We start from the raw sequence: 20138 nt of genomic DNA, 5'->3' as shown, positions 1-20138 counted from the left end.
TATTGTTTTGACGTTTATGGCAAGAGGAGGGCGGAGGATAAAATACCAGAGCTGAGTCACCGAGAATCAACATAAACCCACCTGATTTCATGCAGTTTTGAGAGGAGGCATGGACCTATTCAGTAACCATCCACTGCAAACACACGCCTCTGTTCTTACAGGAAACAGTTTCCATTTATGAGTGAGCAAACGCATGTCTAGACGTTTACTCATTTGATCACTTTTTTGAAATCTGTGACTGGTAACCCATACATAGACCAAAGTGAAATACAGAAATGTTGAGAAAACAAGAAGACCAAGTAACTGTTGCACTGCTCTTACAACCCTCCTTCCATAAACAACATCATTCAAGCCTCCACATCCCGCAGAGCTTTGCGGAAGAGCAGAATTTTACACTGATTTTGGCTGATTGTGCTCAAGTACAACATTTTTACGGGTTTTTCAAGATGCATGTTCGAAGTCCAAGTCAGTTGTATCTGTCAAATCAAGAACCGTTTTTTGTATTGACAAAAACAGGAGACTTTGGCATGAATTTGGACCTAGGTTTTCCAGTTTTTGTGTCTTAAATTGTACTGAAGGATACAGCTCATGAACTTTGCCTGGCAAGGCCTCAGTTTAGCCGAAAAATTGTAAACTAGTTAAAAATTAAAAATATGTTAACATGTCAGTGATGATGTGGGCTTTTGTTTTGCAATGTTGAATGTTTTAATACATTCAGAATTCTGTCGGTTTGTGCTCATATTTCATGCTTCGTAAATTTTCCTGTGTAATAGTTTGTAACTTATTAAATGAATGTTACTGAATGTTCTTATGAATCCTCTAAAGAACAAGGTGAACTGATGGCAGTCAGCGTCTTGAGTTAATTTTTCTAAAGGAGTCAGAAAAAGGCAGAAGCAACAGCATATTATTTTGCCATTATCCTTTATAATGTGGGCTGCATTGACAGACTGCATAAATCTTTGCTTTATTCCTGAGTGAGAAAATTAATTAAGTGCCTTGCATTACATGAAATTAAATTATGAACCCAAAACAGCTGCCAAAACTTACAGAGTGTAAGTTTTGCTGTCTTACATTTCAGCACACACCTTAATGTTCACTCTCTGCATACATTCCTTCAGCTAATACATTGGAGAAACAACATGTGGTGACATTAAAGGCCAATTATCATGAAAATCAAGACTATGAATGCCATTTAAAGACAGCCTGACTCACAGTGTTACATATGCACATGGAAAAATGCACAGGAGGAAGCCTGCTACAAACCAGTGTGGTGTAAGTGCAAATTAAGGTGCCACTTAATTTCATCAGTATGTTGAACTTACATCGCTGAGTCCTCTTATCATTATTCTGCAACTCATTCATACAGATTTGCCTAATGCCATTATCTCTCCCCACTGTGCATGTGCTTGCTTTGGACCACACAGGAAAAGTAACCTATGACTCAGACATGAATATGAGGAAGACAAGTCAGGCAGCCGTCGTGACCCCTACATTCCTCCGAGCCTCTCTACACGCCTCATCTCTGTTTTCCACCAAAAGGGAATAAATTCATTCTTTCTGTGTATCAGTCACCCAGCAACAGTCTCTGAGCTGCTGTGCAGGCCAGTAAATGTAATAAAACTCACTGTTAATACAGAGTTGGCTCTCTGCTGCTTCCTGAAGCACAATGACAACCAGTCTCTGCTGAGTTATTATTCGCCATAAAAACCACATAAACAGGTGGAAGGTGTATTTGTACTGACATCTTGGCACACTCACCTTAAAGTATAGCTCGGAGGGTTCAAATATGATGTGCTGGTGATTGACCAATCATCGCATTGCATAAAGCACATTACAGAATCTGTAGTCGTTGCACAACTGAGGACATTTCACCATTGCTTGATTTCATGCATGTCAAGATCACAGTGTTCTTAAGAACACAAGACATGTGGGTTTATTCCCACAGAGAAGATCACCTTGTTAAATGACACTCTATGTTGTTCTGAAGGTGTTTTTGACATTGAAATGGTATATTAACAGTGCCCTCTGCAGAATATTTTGCAAAACTGCAGCAGGACAGTTCCAGTGCCTCCTCCTACATGACCATCACAAACCGAATACCACCATATTCCATTTGTCCAACACATCATCTTTATGTCGTGATTTACTTTGCTCTTCTAGACCTGACTGCGGTCTAAAGTCTTCAGGAAGAAAAAAAACTACTTTACTGTCAGGGCGCCTCGACTCTGATGTCCTGCCTGCTGAAGTCAGAGCTTCTACACAAGCAGCCTGTTTGGAATTCCTTCTAAGAATACTTTATTTTTTCTCAGTAATATAATATGTATTAAATATTTTATAATAATATAACCAAAAATCCCAAAGCAGCTTCTATACAGACCTTTTTGTGAGACTATTTTGTCAACTGCTTTTTTTTAAAGGACAAATATAAATTTTGAAGCTGAAGGCAAGTCTTCGAAAAAATTTATTTTCCATATATAAACTTAAAAATGATAATAAAATCTGTATTCATATTCACTGGCTCAGTTGCATGTATGATCAAACCGACATCACATCCTGTCCAAATGTGCAATTACTGCTAGAATTACTGAAATAGAAACTGAGGAAATAGCCTTTCCTGTCCTGCTGAGAAACACCAACTGATGCTACACTGTTAAGTCTGATAAAGTATATACACAGAGAGAAAGAGGGGGAGAGGGAACAAACATTTCTAATGGATCTAATGGATCGGAGTTGTGAATGTGGAGAGAGGGTTCCAGAGATGGGATCTGGATGCTGTCCCGGTGTCCCCGTTGTCCCATTCCTGCACAAAAACAAACAGACACAAAAAAAACCCCTTAAAGATCTAAGCTTGAAGCAATTTCCTGTGGCATAGTTCATATCCGACCACTGGTTTTTCTGCTATGTTTTCATGTTTCAAGACTCATCAACAATGTTGCAATGATATGAAGGTGTCTAAATGCAGCACGATAGAAACGCTGGGTATTTCATTGGTCTCACTTTCATCACTCCTTCTACGTCACTCCAAAATTTCCCTACTTTCTTTCAGATTTAGAATCCACAAGGGGGGTTTGCATTTTCTTTTCACAGACTCTCAAACATTAGATTGTAAATCCACTTTTTTCTTAAATAATCAGTCTTATATTCTGCTTTTAATCATTTTGTGTCGCTTCTGTTTTCTAACACTATCACAGTTCCCGTTCTCACAGTTAATGAAACAGTATCTGATTTGATATTTCCACATGTACTGCTTCAGGCAGTCAGTCCATAGATACTGTTATTTGGATGAAGTTCTTGTACAAACTAAGCTCTTTAGCCACAATAAACAGAAATATGTTCAGAGGAAAGAGAGTTAGACTTTTAACCCCAAGAACACAATGCTTTCTGTCAAGCATGGTGGGGGTAGTATTATGCTCTGGACCTATTTTGCTGCCAGTTCTTTACACAAAGTAAATGGAATAATAAAGAAGGATTACCTCCACTTTCTTCGGGGAAATCTAAAATCATTATCTAAAAGGTTGGGTCTTGAACACAGTTGGATGTTCTCACAAAACAATGACCCCAAAGACACATCAAAAGTAGTAAAGAAATACTGTACTTAATAAGGCTAGAATGAAGGTTTCTGACCTAAACCCCATCAAAAATCCATGGACTGTGATGAAGAAATAAGTCTGTGTCATAAAGTCAACAAATTTAGTTCATGTCTGTCAAAAGGAGGGTCAAAGATTCAACCCAAAGCTTGTGGACAGCTACCGGAAGAACCTAGTTGAGGTTAAAAATGGCCAAATGGCGTTTAACCAACCACTAGCATTGCTCTATGTATATTTTTGACCCCGCAGAATTTGTCATATTTCCAGTAGACCTGCAATAAATGTATAAAAGAGCCTAAATATGCGATTGTTTTTTTGTGTGTGTGTGACAAAGACTCGTGTGTTTTAGTCATTCCGTATAGACAGTTCAGAGCTGTAGACATCTTAGTAAAGAAGACAGTTACAACATACATGGTCTTTACAAGTGTAAACTTTTGTTCATGACTGCATCACTGCAGTTTCATACAATAATTATGTCTTTCAGACCTCCTCTCCACCTCCCCCACCAGGGCTGAAGCTCATATAAGCCTATTCTTTATGAAGCTACTTCACATCAATGGAGTCCAACCAAGAAAACTGTGTGACTTCCCTGTGCAGCAACAGTACAGAAGAAAATGACTTTATCAGCGAAATTATCCCTACTGTCAGTTTCGATTCCTGATCGAATTGCTTCTCTTTAAGTAGAAACTAAGAATGGGAAACTCCAGATTATTGCTCTTCATTAGGTGGTTCAGGTGGTTACTTTTTGTATCAGCTAGTGGTGGTTGCATTCTGAGAGTCTACAGAGAGCCTTTAGTCTGAGGGCTTTTCATCAAGCTAATTAATAAAAGTGATTACAACTAATGAGAGGCATGTTTGAGCACTGTACAACGGCACTTAGGATGAATACTGCACATGCCGATTTGAGTTGACAAAGTTGTGTGCAGCGATATGCGAGTTTGTGTGTGTGTGTTTATAGAAAAGGGATCAGGGAAGTTTACCGTTGTTTGTCATGAATCTACAGCAGAAACATGGAGGAAGAAATACCAGAAATTCCAAAAGAAAGTAGGACAGCGTGAGAGAGCTGCACATGAATCTAACCTATTTCTGTTATTAACACTAACAAAGTTTTGCTACTGCAAAAAATATGATAATATGATTTTGAAGGGACAACTCGGGGGATATTCCACATCTTTGTTCCCATCAACAAATCCAAAAAAATGACCAAAAGCAGTACTGAATTATTCATAGTAAAAAGCTTTGCCAGTTATCAAAACATGGTTCCTTTACTATGATGAACATGAGCACTGCAGTTCATTTTGAGGCAGTACAGGCCATGCATGACATCTGGCTGAGGGAAACACTCTAGTGTGTTCTGATCAGTAAACACCAACACATGCAGCATTTATTTTTGTTTGAGTAAACAGAAATGACAAGTTTGTGACCTGATTTAAAGATTTACATTTTCACTTGGAACCAGTGGGTTTCAGCCAGAGAGACCAACGCATCTTTTAGCTCCTTAGATTTTCAACAAAAAGGAAGCCAGCCTTATCCTCTGACTTGAAATCTTGTGACAAATAGGGATGTACAGGGTTAAAAGGAAGCTATTGCAAACTTAACCATAGTTGATCACATGAAAGTTTGTATTGGCAGCTGAAGGTCCACATGATGGTTAATATTTACCTGAGAAGCGTAGCTTGAACGCCTCAGTGTAAGATCTGGAATAAACAACAAGCAGTCACATGAGTGGATTGATTCAGTTTCTTCCCTTGAAATATTCGTGTAATGTTTTGTTTCTGGAAGAATTATGCTGAAACATAAAATGAATAAAAATAGAGCTATTTGCAACTGCAGAGAAGGAAGTGAGATTCTGAAGAGCAAACCTTACCAACAATGTGGTCTTTAGCATGAACTTGAGTCCAGAACTGTGCTTCCTGTCTGAAAAAGTGTAACATATCAAAATTCAGTTCAACAAAATCTATAATGCAATCCAGAAATGTATTTGTATGTCTGGGTGTACACGATAAGCAGTTTTTGAATTGTTTTCAAACACGCTATTGCACACTGTGACACTAGTTTCATAAGACTAGAAAGACTATACCTTTTCTTCTTTTCCTCTGCAGCTGCTTTTACTTTAAACCACAGTGAAAGAAAGATCGAAATCAGTTTCACAAAGGAAGACAATCAGGGCAGCATAAATGTGTTATCCAAAAAGTAGAAAATCTCACGTGAAATACCTTTCCGGTGTACCACCACAACCACAAGTGCCAGCGAACAGAGAAAGAGAACCACAGCTGAGAAAGAGCCGAGCACAAGAGGCCAGTCCACACCTGAGGAATCTGCAGACATTACACTTGCATTAACGTCAGATTTTAAAAAGCACGGGGAGATATAAAGTGGCTTTTATTCACGGTCACCGGAGTGTAAGTAGGATTCAGGGTAACTGCTGTAGCTACTTAGGTTGTTGAGGGATGAATTGCCTCGCAGCTCAGACAGCTGTGACACTTTTTAAATTCACTCCTTTAGTCCTGGAAGCTAAAACCACATATGAAACAAAGATGCGCTTATTGTAGGCTCACCTGGTGATGATGGAGGTGCAGTTCCTAAAAATTGAGGAAAGAAGACACTGTCAGATTTTCTCTAAAATTACACCAAATCACTTATATTTAGCAGAAAAGCATGTGTGTACCTCTGATTACAGCCAAAGGGAGGCTTCGTTCCGAGCTGCTCCATTTTCTTCCCAGTAGGACGCTGTACTGGCACTGGTACAGAGCCACTGCATCGTCCTGGACCGGCACTGGGAAAGTGGCTTGATGTTGGAATACTTTGGCATTGTGAGTGGCGACGGGTAGTTTATTATCTGCCAGATAAAGTGAGAACACAGCACCAGGGTATGCAGGAGACCCTGTGCACAGCATATGCCACACATCTGTCTGCTGCTGGAGAACAAGAGTGGGCACTGGTAGCATGTCTGGGAGCACAAAAAACAGAGCAAACATTACTCAGATGCAATACAGTGAAATAAATAACCGATTAACTGACTTTACTCATTGGACAGAAGTGAAATCTGCAGCAGCTCAGCAAAACCGTGAGCAAACATGCAGAATATTCATTAGTTCTATTGTGTTTGTCTCCACACATGCTAATGTTACTTATATATGCAGTACATTATATATATATATATATGTATATATATATATATATATATATATATATATATATATATATATATATATATATAAAAGGTTTCAAAATGCTTAAATTTAATATAGCATAATGGAAATGAATAATATCATACAAATGGAGCATTTTAAAGCTTTAATTGAAAATGAGAAAATAGGTATTTTTTTCATTTTTGGTTATTTTACAGATAGATAGATAGATAGATAGATAGATAGATAGATAGATAGATAGATAGATAGATAGATAGATAGATAGATAGATAGATAGATAGATAGATAGATAGATAGATAAACTTTTCTGCTTTTTGTGTTGTTTGTCATTAATTACATTTAATTTCAGAAATATACTTAGTGTAAAAGTTATTTAAAAATATCACTTTTATCTAATAAAAATAAAAGTAATATTTGAGAAATTGCACTACTTTTGAAAAATGTATTTTAATACAGTTTTCAAAAAATGTAAACTTTTTTTTTAAACAAAATGAACTTTTTGTGAAGTTTAACAACATGGAGTAAAAATTGCACAATGTCATTAAAATTACATTTTTTTAAAGGTGAAATTTTCTGGTAATTTTAAGACTTAAGGTAGGTCAGTAGAGCAAATTTTAGAAGAAGATATATCACTGTCTGTGCAGCAGAAAGTCATCTTGGTGAGGATGTCTCCTCACCTGTTATAGAGATTTGAACCACATTGCTGACAGATGAATTCACCAAAGCCCTGTTTCTGGATATCTGGTAGAGGCAGGTGTACTCGCCCTCCTCTCCTCCCTTTACTGGCCCCACAGTGAAGACTCCTGGCTGTGGTTCAGGGTTTGATACGTGACTGGCCTGAGGCTGCGGGACAACAGATGTCACCCCAGTTCCCTCCGCACTCTTCAGCAAAAGGAAGGTCGCTGGTTGGGTAAACTGGGACTGTGACTGGGCTGGTTTAGTGGGGACTGCACAGCTGAAAGACAGTGTATCTCCACGTTTTACTGAACCTGAGGAGGGGTTCACAGATAGGACTGGAGGGGGTAAAGGGGGAATGGAATGAGTAGGGGCGGCATCTGGAGAAGTACAGAAAGGAAGAGACAGATAAAACCTCAGTTTATTTCCTTCTTTGGCACACAATTTATGTCAAATCTGCAATCTTGGTTTGTCAAATTGCAAGCCAAACTACCCTCTGTAACCGTCAGCAGTAGAAGCCAGCACACATTGTGTTTGATGTGTTGTACGTGTGTGTGTGTGTGTGTGTGTGGGTGGGTGTGTGGTTTGGTTTCCATATGTAGTGCAGGATGTAACTACCACTACACACCCACAGAGCAGAGGACAATAAGAGACCACAGAGAGCACCTGCATACAGCAGTGTGTTCTGAGGGTTGGAGAGGAGCGGATAGGAGTGTTTATTATGTTTTACCACATGTTGAAGCACTACAGGGTGTAGACAGAACAGAAAATCCCTGCATATGAATTTGCTACTTTAGAAATAAAAGATAAAGCAGCAGGCACGACTACATCTGACTCATCCCTGAAGGTGACCCAGTGTCAACTCAAGTCTCAGTATTTTTCATTGATAGTGAAGTGACTGTGGTATGGATTTTTACAATAGTCATGAAGTGTGTTTAAAGGCTTGAAATACAAGTAGACACATTTTCATCTGTTTTGTTTAGATGCTACCTTTGGGAAAAGGTCAAACTAGAATTTTAATCAGATTTTAAATGCATCACACACAGAGCTGCTATGAATGAATGCAGTGATAAAAAAGTACAAACCTGTTTGGTGCTCCAGTTGCAAATAAGGACTGAATGCACTGTAGCGGCCCTCCTGGTTCCTGTACAGGCAGCAGTACAGTTCACGCTGGCCTGAATACCATTCTTTCACACTGACAATGAACTGAACCTCATCAGCATCTGACTGCAGGTTACGAGAGTCCACCTCATTGAAACCAAAGCAAAAGGTATAAGTAAAATCGCAGTATTATGCCAACACGCTCCACAAAGCATCCAAACATCTTGAGAAAAATTACCTCCTCTCTGAACCGGTACAGCCTGAACACAACACCATGGTGACCCTCGGAGGCTCGGCAGACCAGGATTACTGACTCCTTTGACCTCGAATAGATGTCCAGTGTAGGAGGCGGAAGAGGAGGCAGGGAGGTGGAGGCTGAGAGTCTTTCTACGGAAGAGAAAGAAAGATAGAGCATCAGTTGAGTTACACGAAATAGTTTTTTTTAAAAATGGAGCAACGGCAGACGTGGAAGACACAGCTGTGATTGCCACCTGTGGTAAAGCTCAGTTTGTACTAAACTGGTAATTGCAGCTGAAAAGTGAAACGGCACACGAAATTAGAAATGGACACACAGTATACTGAAATATTAAATACAGTTACATGAGGCATGAGGATAGAGCCTTTGTTATTAATAATGATCACTATTGGCAATCACACTAAACAAATAGTTAATTCTAAAAACGTTACATTTTTTAAACTGGACATACTTTGTAGATTTTTGTTGTGAGTTAAAACAAAATTAGTAATATGAAGAGTGCAGGTAGGTAGGTATTAAGAGACATCTGTGGTGTGACACTCACCCCAAAGTTGTACAGAAGCAAATATCAGAGAGTATATCCACAGTGACCATCGACCACGAACAACCGGCATCTTTGACACAAAAAGGAGAAGAAGAAAACTGACTGGAATAAAGAAAGCATACATACAGCTCTCTCTCTCTCTCTCTCTCTCTCTCTCTCTCTCTCTCTCCCTCTCTCTCTTCCTCTCTCTGTTTTCTTAATACATATGACATCCTCTTGAAGACAGAGCAATGGGGGAAGTTAAACCTGTAAACACACTTCCTTTTTAGGACTTTACTGCTTGCATGTGTGTCATGATGAGAATAAATAGCGGGCCTGCAGCACACAAACCACAAATAATTACAAAAAAATCTCTGTCAGCACATTGAAAGAAACAGAAGAACATCCCTTTCACAGTGTGCGGAGATGTACATGATAAAACAGTGCTATTAAAGGAAAAAAGCTTTTCAGTATTCTGTCTTTGTTAATATGGCACTTTAACAAGAACCAGGAGAACCAGGCGGGCCTCCACAGTGCATTCAGCTGCTTATTTACAGCTAGAGCTCCATAAAGGTTTGTACATTTTTATTATTGCATTTCCTGTGGCAATTTGAGATTTCTTTTTTCTCTAATATAATGAAAATAAAGTAATATTAATCTTGTACTGTAAATTTGTTTCCAAATACTATGACTTAAGCAACTTATTTTGACAGTGTCACAACAGAGGCTGGATGTATTTTTTGAGTTGACAGTTCATCCGTCAATACTTTCAGCCAGCCATCCCATTCTCATAAATACAAATGCAACAATTCAAGGTACAAAATAAACAATATTAGCCTATCTAATTATCAGGGCCAGCATTTGGTATTTTGTGATTATTGTTACTGTTATTTTTTAACCATATTTTTATTAATACTAAATAAATTAAATGCACTTGTATGGCTGTGATGCAACCACTCTCTATGTCTGTATTCAGTTTGTGCCCTCATGTAATGGCTATCTTCTAAGCCTCTTTAAGAATTAGGCTTCAGTGGGCAATAAAAGCGATAGAACAGTTAAAGATTAACGCAACAGAGAAGGACAGCAGATGTACAGTGAGTACGGAAAGTATTCAGACCCCTTGAAATTTTTCACTCTCTGTGTCATTTCAGCCATTTGCCAAAATCAAAAAAGTTCATTTTATTTCTCATTAATGTACACTCAGAAATGTAGAAATTTTTGCAAATTTATTAAAAAAGAAAAACTGAAACAGAAACAGAACAGATAGGAACTGTTTTAACAACTCAGGACAGTGTCATATTTTGCAGTCATGACAACAAAAGGAATATCGTTTGCTAGTATTTTATTGAGTGAAGCCGCTTATATGGGTGTAATGCTTATTTTTTTCATTTTGATCTTTTTAAGCCGTCTGGTCTTCACACTGAATGGTCTATGAAAACATTTTATACTCTTCCAAAAGCTGAAAATCAAGCATCTGCACTTCAAAGTTCATTTAAAAACGATCAAAACCAGCTACTGCCTTGAGATTTACTACAGGACTGTTATTTTACATCTTTTTTGTTTAAGATAAGGCTGCCTATTCATTACTTGTCTGCTCTTCTTGTCAGCAGAATAGGACAAGACTACAACACTGATCTGAAAGTCTAGCTCTATCGTCTGGACTGAAATGAACACTATTCAGAAAGTGACAGAGCTGAGGATGTTCTGAAAACCAAAGTCAGTTATGAGAAATCTCACACACCCATTTCACACCCTGGAGGTGATTCGGAAGAACAACTTTTGTCACAGGATGAATATTCTGAGGTGTAGAACTGAATCTTACAGAAGATTATTTCTATGAGCTGCCTTCAGACTGTTTACTGGGCAGGAATATGAACTAACCCTGCTGAGCTCCACGTACAGGAAATATTTGTGTATTGCACCTCTTGTTACACTTTTTAAGGCACTTGGAGTACCACTAAGGTAAAATAGTGTAATTTAAGTGCAGACCATTTGTCATTGTCTTGGAACAAAAGCTAATCTTTCCTCTCTTTTTCTTTGATTGCTTCAAGCATTTGAATTTTTGTGGACAATGGTACAAGGCTTTAATGTCCTGTATATAGTTATAATCAAAAATTGGAGTTGCGCCCCTTGTTTCCAGGTGAGGCAGGGAACTTTAAGAAGCACCCTTGTATGGTGAGATTTTAGATATGCAAATAAAATCCTGCCATCCCCCCACCCCAAAACCTCCTGCTATCCCCACACCCCCTCATCCCCTCTATCACCCCAACCGGTCAAGACAGATGGCCACCTTTCCCAAGCCTGGTTCTGTCAGAGGTCTCCCCCCGCCCCACCTCCATATTCTAGAAGTTTTTAGTTCCTTTCCACTGTGGCTCATAGGGAATCCATATTCAAATTTGGATTGTTGGGTTTTCTGTTCTCTGTTTTGTAAGGTCTATAACTTACTATGCTAAGTGCTGTGAGATGACATGTTGTGAATCTACAATGTATAAATAAAATTGAATTGAAAAGTCGTGAAAAGTCGGGGTTTTTTTTGCATATCTTATGCACTGTATAACTTTCTATGTTTTAGATTTTCTACATTTTTGCAAAATGCATTTTTCCTGAACTGTGTATTTCACAAATGACATATTACAAATATTTTCACTACCTTACTGTAAGTGTTAAGCAATGCTTGTATGAAAAGTTGTTGTGCTAGAAATGCTTTATGTTAAGTGTTTGATGCGGTGTCTTGTCTTTGCTTGTAGCTGCTTTAACAATGTAGTTTCCTGCCAAATATCAATGAAGTATCTATTAAACTGTAGCTTTAAATTTTGTGATGAATTTAAACGTTGCATGAATAAAATATGGAACTGTACCCCAAAAAACAAAACCGAAAGCAAAACAGCCATCGACAACAATAACACACAAACAAACAAGGGCTCCCCTGTTTCTGGCATCATTGGTTGCTATGGCAGTCAATTTTCGAGGAACAGGTACAGGTAACAGCAGCAGTCCTTGACGTCATCACTCCTCTCACGCGCAGCAACAGCACTCACGCGCTCTTGTGCGGCAGTGCGCACACTGCTCGAGCTCATCATCATGGTTCTGTCGTGGGTCACTTCGGGGCGAAACAACACGACGGAAAAATAAAAATAAAATCACAGAAACATGGACAAACAGTGTCGTCCTGAACCGCTTCACTTGCTGATATTCGTGAAGAAACTCAGGGAGTTGTTTGACGTCCGTGGCAAGGACTCGGACGGTTTTATCCGCCATGAACACCTGCTCCACCTGGGTTCTCAGTTTGGACGAGAGGAACAGGTAAGAAGAGTGGGACACAGAATTTAAATATATATGTATTTTGCATTTTATTGTAATTTTGTGGAGGTAAAAGTTTCTTAAATGAGCTACAGACAAACGAATCTAAAATTCAACTTTTTCACCCTGTTATATTCTGGGCTGCAGTCACTTGCCTCATCATGACCAACTTTCCTTCTAATGTGACGAAAAAGCAAGTAGAAGTTTCAACTTTTATTTTTTGGCACATGAGGCTAGTTGGGAATTGAGCTCAGCTGGACCTGGGGCGCCTACTGTTGCAGAGGAGATTTCTAATTAATATTACCATGCTGCAGCCAAACTGAGAGAAGTTCTTGTTCCTCAGCAGTGCAGCCAGCAGTTGGAACAGTCCAGCAAAAACAGCCTGATGCTCCTTTACCTCTCTGACCTGAAAGTTGGGTGCCAAACAAAACTGCAAAGTTTTACTAGAGCAGAGAAGTAACTTTTCACTTTAAAGTTCACATTTACAAAGTGCTTTAACCGCAAGTGGAAAAATATTAGACTTAAGACCATTTGTGTTTGTCGAAACTCAGTGACAAAATCAGATGAAGTGGATATATAAACCAGGAAAGGAAGAAAAATATTATCGAGGTAGCTTAGGTGTGATTTCTGCAAATTGGCTCCTATAGGTGGCTGTAATTCAGCGATAATACTTATTTTTATGGTCTTTTAATCTGTCAGTTATTGTCGATATTAATAAGTCAATCAGTTTTCTAATGAAACATCAGAACATTGACAGTAAATACTCATATCAACAACCTGAAGTCCAGGGTAGCAAACATGTTATTTTTTCCAACTGACGGTCAAATAGCCCAAAATGTTAAATGTACAGCACCATAGAGAAAGAAAAGCAGCATATTAATTCGACTCATTTTCTGTTACTTGATTAATTGACAAAGCATTGCAGTTCTATTAAATAAATGACAAATTGCCCAAACAGGAGTTTGCATGTTCTCCCTGTGCATGCGTGGGTTTTCTCCGGGTACTCCGGCTTCCTCCCACAGTCCAAAAATATGCTGAGGTTAATTGATGATTCTAAATTGCCCGTAGGTGTGAATGTGTAGGATAGGCTCCAGCACCCCCTGCGACCCTAGTGAGGATAAAGAGGTGTATAGAGCATGGATGGATGGATGTCAATAGAAAAATACCCTAATACCAAGTATAACAATTATTTTGAATACCCCTTTTGTTGAAAATCAAGTTTTTATCTTGTTAACATGTACATAAGGTGTTTTTATGTGCCAGAAGACAGACACATTCTGAGTGAAATGAGCAGTCATGTCATGCCTGAACATTCCCACCTTGAAGCAGCAGTGTGCCACTGACTGTCTCAAAACCAGCGATTCAGACAGGCAGAGTTTCACACTTAACAAACCTGAGGAACAAATAAGTTCAGCGTACAGGTTTTGGCTTTCTGTATCAACATTCTTCAGAATCAGTTTCCGGTTCAAACGTGCATGGCTGCATTATAGCCATCGTGAGCACAGAGTAGTTTCACAGCGTTTGAGACGAGGTGTCACTGAGCTGGTTTCCTCGAGCTGCAGCAAGTGGCTGAGGAGTGGTTGGAGAAAAAGACAAGTTCTTCATAAATCTGCTTGTTCTAAAGAAAGCAGCGGAGTGGAGCTTCATTCAAACCTGAAAGGATGATCATGAAAGGAATATTTTCATCATAAAAAATTCTAAATATGTAATTTTGATACACTGATGAGTTTTTAGGGGTTTAATCAATAATTGAAGATGCATTGTAATCTTTAATAACAAATTTGATCGAAAACAGCTATCAGCTGGTGCAGCGTAATCAGTTTTTTTTCACTCTAAATCATTGATACAGCAATTCAGATGTTTTTTTTTAATCCGTGCACGTGGACGTTTCTTGTGCCTCTATCTCTCACTGCATGTCAGGGTGTGTGAACACTGTCTTTGATTGGCTCCCCAGCGTTGTGTTGCTCATCAACAAGAACATTGTGGAGGCACTGATTAGCTCCTGGGGGAAGCTTTGCACTGACCTGGGAAATGGGTTCATAGAATGAAGTGGTTGCAATTTATAACTCAAGGACCTACTTGCTGCAGACCTTACTGTATACAGTACAATGTTTTACACTGCACTGCGCAGTGCGATGTCTTTTGTAGTCTTTAATTTATTTTTTTCACTATTTCATAAGATTATTTTCTTATTCTGATCAAAGTATGATGTTGATACTAAAAAAAAGTACATCTTGAATTACATAGAACTAGATTTGCTATATAATGATCAAATAACCCAAATAAGATGGTATAAAGAAACACATCTATCTAATTCCCACTCTTTTCATGTATTCTTTCACTGAAAGTGGATTCACAATGCCAAGCAGTTAATTTTCACAGTTACCCTTTCATGTCATTGTCCTACATGAGCAAATCCCACTGGCTGCTTTGTGACAACCTGACCTACTATTGTACACTCTGGGTGATTTTCTCCTCATACTCTACAGTCACATGCAAATGTGTACACACTCACATAATCCTCCAGGTTTCTCCTTTGACCTATTTTCTTTCTCTTTCATTCTGTGAAACTGTGTTCAAGTCAGGAACATAAAGACTCTCAACAGTGTTGAACTTAACCAACTGACTCATACAGATTTAATAAAAGTCGGTTTGATCCCTACCTTTCTGTGTTCATATACAAAGGGGTTTATTGCGCATGAGATATATTTTAAAGCTTGTTAAAGTAAACCCTCCTCTTGCTTTCGGTATTTGCACAGGTTGAACATTATTATTAAAGATAGCTGTTCGACTGTTGGGCCAAACTGTCAACTTTGCAAATTTGCCATTTCTTCAAATCTAAAGCCATTTTCAGACATGTAATATGTAGCATTGCTTGTTTCATTGGCATAGGTCACTTTTTCCATCCACGCTCCATACAGCTTCATTCAGACATGCCATAGTGATGGAGAGAGCCAGTTGCAGTGTTTGTCTTAAATGTAAGCTTGGACAGAGCATGAAGTGATGAATAATGCATTATAATAGACTCATCAGCAAAAGGCCACATCTCAACTAATTGCAAGCTTATCAAGTTGTCTGTTTGCCTGTTGGATTTTGTACACACTAAAATTCTGTTAAAGTGTGATTATAATCTAACTGCTACTTTACTAACGGTAAAGTAAAAATATCTTGACAGCTGTGATGGAGCTCAGGACTCGACTCGATGACGGACGCTACATAAAAGATGTTTTCATTGTAACCTGTGACTCTGTGTACAACAGTTTACATGTCTGAAATGCAGAGAAGTACCGTACACAGATGGAGGAGAGTTGTTTTGCTGTTTTTACAACTATTTTTTCCTCTACAAAGCATTTTGTGCCATGCAGTAAAATAGTAATTCTGTAGTCACAGGTTCTATAAATTGTCCAGCCACATATTTCCTCGGCATCTTTTCCAAATTATTTCATGCTCATTCAGTTTGCATACAACAACAAGTTCTATATTTGCTTCTACACTATTGCCAGCTATCAGAAATCACTACTGTCTCCCCAACCTCCTATTGTTTCGGTTTATACTTGTATGCGGATGTCTTTTGTTTGTTTTAAATATGTGTTCATGTTCATTAAATGCTTCCTACCTCAGGCTCTGCCAGGAGGCATTGTGAGCTTCAGGTTTGCGAAACTGTGCACAAATTAAAATGCATGTTGTTACAATAAATGACTAAATGTTTGATGTGCTCAGACTGAAATGTGCCATGTCTTTGCACAGCCATACAGAAACTTATAAAATGAACCAGTGCATTACCCCCAACCAACGCAGAATTTATTCAGTACTTTTTGTATCAGTTGTGCTTTAGGATACTGCTTTGTTCTGAGCACATGCAGTTTTGGCATCTTGGGTAGAACTCATTATCTCCTAATTTTACTGTGAAGTAAGAAATATGTTTGGAATGCTCTGATCGCATTGATGCGTCCTCTGTATTTTCCCTCAGGTGAAGAAGCTGGCCAAATGCCTGGACCCTGATTCTCATGGGAGGATCAGTTTCAAAGACTTCTGCATGAAAGGTAACCATGAGAACAAATATGGCAGCTTTGGGACTTTACTTTCTGTATGTAAATATGTGTTCACTGTGTGTGTCTTTGTACAGATGATGTTTCTGAAAAAGTGTGTATGTGCTATGGTTCAACACTTTGTATTTGTATTTATTCTGAACTCCATTAGCTGCAACATGTGCAATTTCCCAGAAATTTCTTTTAAACCTCCTATTAAACACTATTTTGTTGGGATAGAGGCAGAAATCTTGTTTAGATGAACTGCACTTTAAATGGTGCTACAGTTAGTATAACACTTCTTTGCAAATGACTGAAAGCGTTCCTGGGAAATAATGATACAAAACATGTTTATGTGCATATATCGGATTTTTAAAAATAAAAATTAGACATCAGGTTATGCAAATTTTTGGCCGATTAGTTTAGTGTGCGATTAGATATACAATGCATGTTAATTAAATGTGTTGCAAAACTGCTGAACTGGGCGAAATAAAATAGAATTTGTGCCCACTCATCATTTATTCTCTTTTGCAGCCCTGTTCTCTTTGTATTCTATCCACACTGAGTGTCTCTGTAAAGTCAGGTCAGCTTATCCACTGCGGTGGACTCTGGCAAACCAGGACACAAGAGGTGACAGAGTCTGGCTACGAGTTAAAATGGAACAAATTTGGATCTATTTAACATCATTGAGTGGTGGTGACATTAATATACTGACACTTGTGTCTCAGGTAATGATATATTTACACATCTGTGGGCTATGCAGCATGTAATAAGCATTAAACTTCTGTCATTAAATATTAATGTAGATCATCATGAAAATGGTTGTATTTATATAGCGCTTTTATCCAAAGCGCTTTACATGATGATATGTCACATTCACCCATTCACACACTGATGGCGGGAGCTGCCATGCAAGGTGCTAACCACAACCCATCAGGAGCAATTAGGGGTTAGGTGTCTTACTCAGGGACACCTCGACATGAGCACGACGGGCCAAGGATCAAACCGGCAACCTTCCAGTTACAAGACGGCCACTCAACCCACTGAGCCATGCCGCCCCATGAAACATACATGCTGCTGTCAGGGCAAACTGCAAGGACATTTAAAGAGGCCATACTTATTGTTTTTCAAAATACAATGCATTAAATGACATTTTAAACATGTATGACATGAAAACGATTGACTTTACTGATTGTCCTACAGAGAATAATCACCTGAATCATCAACTCCTGTTGACTGACTGAACACTTTTTATTTTTTGGTTCTCTCTGACAACTCTCATAACAATTGTTTTTATTGAGAAATCTCAATAAATCCAGTACAAAATAGCTGCTCAGAACCACACAGCAGACAGACCTAGAGGACAAAGTTGAATATTTACCAGCTAAAGAGCCACATATTTACCACAGTTTTCACAGTGCCATAAACAGAATAAAGAGAGGGTGAGAGTTTCTTCTCAGATGGATGACGATGTTGCTCTTTGTCTGCTAAATAAAGAAAAAAAGAAGCATCGTTTTCAAGATAATTTCAGCATATGAAAAGATATGTCACTGTTAACAGATTTGTTTCCTTTTTAAAAGTTGTTTGTTAAATTTTTCCCTTTATATCTTTTAACTGCAAATTTGCCATTCTGAACATAACTGTAAGTATTCAGGTGATTGACAAAGTATGCGTATAAAAATGATTAATAATATATTTTAAATTCCGCAGCACATGCTTGTGGTTTTGGCTTCTTGGGTAGGAAATGATTGCTCTGCAGAAACTCGTTTTGACTGAAATGAGTCATGCAAAAAGTAGAGCACAGTTCATCAGAGGGGCATGTAAGACAGCCAGGAGTTTCTGTCAGGTAAGATTTTATGTTTCAAGAAGTTCTTACTGTCCATGCATCTTTTAGTAAGTCGCTCACTAAAGTGTATGACCCTTAACCAATTATTTCTCCTCCACATTCTTTGACATTCACATAATACCCCTTATTCTAAATTAAGGTAGTAATCTCACTTAATATGATCAATAAATCTAGATTAGTATCACCCCTGCAGCACTTGAGGTAAGCAGCGGATTATTTGTGGTGCAGCTTGAAACTAAATACCCTGCTTTAGCATTCCTCTGGATTAGTTTTACAGTCCACTTTTGCACATGTGCAGTGACATGGGAGGTTCAGTATCTTGTTTATGTGTCACAGTACAGAAAATTGGCTTGATTGTGTCACAATTGTAAAAAGTTTTTAGTTTAATAAAGTGGAAAAATAAGAAGATAAAAATGTGCCAAAGCATAGAAACCTCTCAATATAAGAGCAGACTCACTGGGATTTTACAAAAATGTTACTCCGATGTTAAGACAGCAGCAGCAACAACTAAAACCAAAGTTGATGCAGGTTGTACTACACTACTGTGTCCACTTGGTGGTGGTGTTCAGCTGTAGATGGTAGATGTTGCAGAAGAAGTTCAACCTTGCTTAAGTTATTAGTACAAACATCCCTAAACAGTTGTTATTTATTTTGCATTCATTTCTTTTGGATTTTGTGCCTTTAAAGCTATTATTTGGCATTCAAGTTTTTTTTGTCTTCTACTGTGTAAATGCTGTTTTTAAACTGACTGTCCAATTTGTCCTAACTTAGACATCTACAAATATAGTAATTTGCCCCTATTTGCCTACTTACTGTTGTCCTCACGTCTTTGTTTTTCTCAGTCTCAAACTGAAGTCTGGACACACTGAGATAATTGGTTTGTTGACTGAGAGGAAGCTGCAATGGAAGGTGTGAAGTTTGACATACATTTCAGAAATTCCTGGTGTTTTTGCTTGGGAGAATTATTTGTGGGATTCTTCAGCTTTAAAAATGGGTACTTTGTATTTTACCTCCATTAAATTGATGCAGAAGTTTGCAGCAGAGTGTTTTCAGGTCCTAAATGTTCTGTGGTGTTTACTGTTCTGCTTTTCTTTAACGGTTTCACAGATGCGTCATGACACTGTCTCTCTGCGTCTTTTTCCTTGATTGCACAGGTTCAGGGAAGTAAAGCATCTTTCATTGCTATTGGTAGACTATAACGGCTCATTATACCGATGGAGAAGTGCTCTTAAAATATTCACACTGTGTGAAATGCAATACGGTTGCTGCTTACTGTGTCTTCCACGGGCAGTTCAAAAGCACTTCTCTCTTTTGGAAATGCTGTCTCATTTGGGCACTTCTCTGTGAAACATTACTTATAAATGAATTTCTGGCAGCAGTCTAGACTCCAGGAAGACACTTACTTTACTTATATTGTCTACACAGAGACAGGTAGGTGGGATTAGCTGCTGCAGGTATGGCTTCACCATGTGATGTGTTTTCACCTTGGAGATGTCTTTGTGATTACTGGGGAAGAAAAAAACAAACCAACTCTGTCTTTTTCTGTACTTTTGCAGTGTAACCAAAGTTAATATAAATGCTGTTTTTCCACAATTGCCTTCAGTTCTACAGATTGGAAACGACTTAAAATGCACTTTGAATTGCTGATCTTTTTTTGAGAATTATTTTTA

At 38.4% G+C, this 20138-nt stretch overlaps 1 protein-coding gene across 1 annotated transcript; it reads right to left on the bottom strand.

The window, feature by feature from the left end:
* Positions 1-2425: 2425 nt before the first annotated feature.
* Positions 2426-9437, bottom strand: LOC110950958 (uncharacterized). Its single transcript, XM_022193838.2, has 11 exons — positions 9316-9437; positions 8754-8902; positions 8500-8662; positions 7417-7794; positions 6256-6537; positions 6146-6169; positions 5804-5905; positions 5668-5698; positions 5455-5504; positions 5250-5284; positions 2426-2800 (listed from the first exon to the last, which is right to left on the bottom strand). The coding sequence occupies exons 1-11, from the start codon at positions 9383-9385 to the stop codon at positions 2717-2719; spliced, it is 1368 nt and encodes a 455-aa protein (XP_022049530.2). The 5' UTR covers positions 9386-9437; the 3' UTR covers positions 2426-2716.
* Positions 9438-20138: the final 10701 nt, after the last annotated feature.

The sequence above is a fragment of the Acanthochromis polyacanthus genome, chromosome 3, assembly GCF_021347895.1.
Source record: "Acanthochromis polyacanthus isolate Apoly-LR-REF ecotype Palm Island chromosome 3, KAUST_Apoly_ChrSc, whole genome shotgun sequence".
Classification (NCBI taxonomy): Eukaryota; Metazoa; Chordata; class Actinopteri; family Pomacentridae; genus Acanthochromis; species Acanthochromis polyacanthus.
The sequence above is the reverse complement of the archived record's forward strand: the minus strand, read 5'-3'. Positions and strand labels throughout refer to the sequence as shown.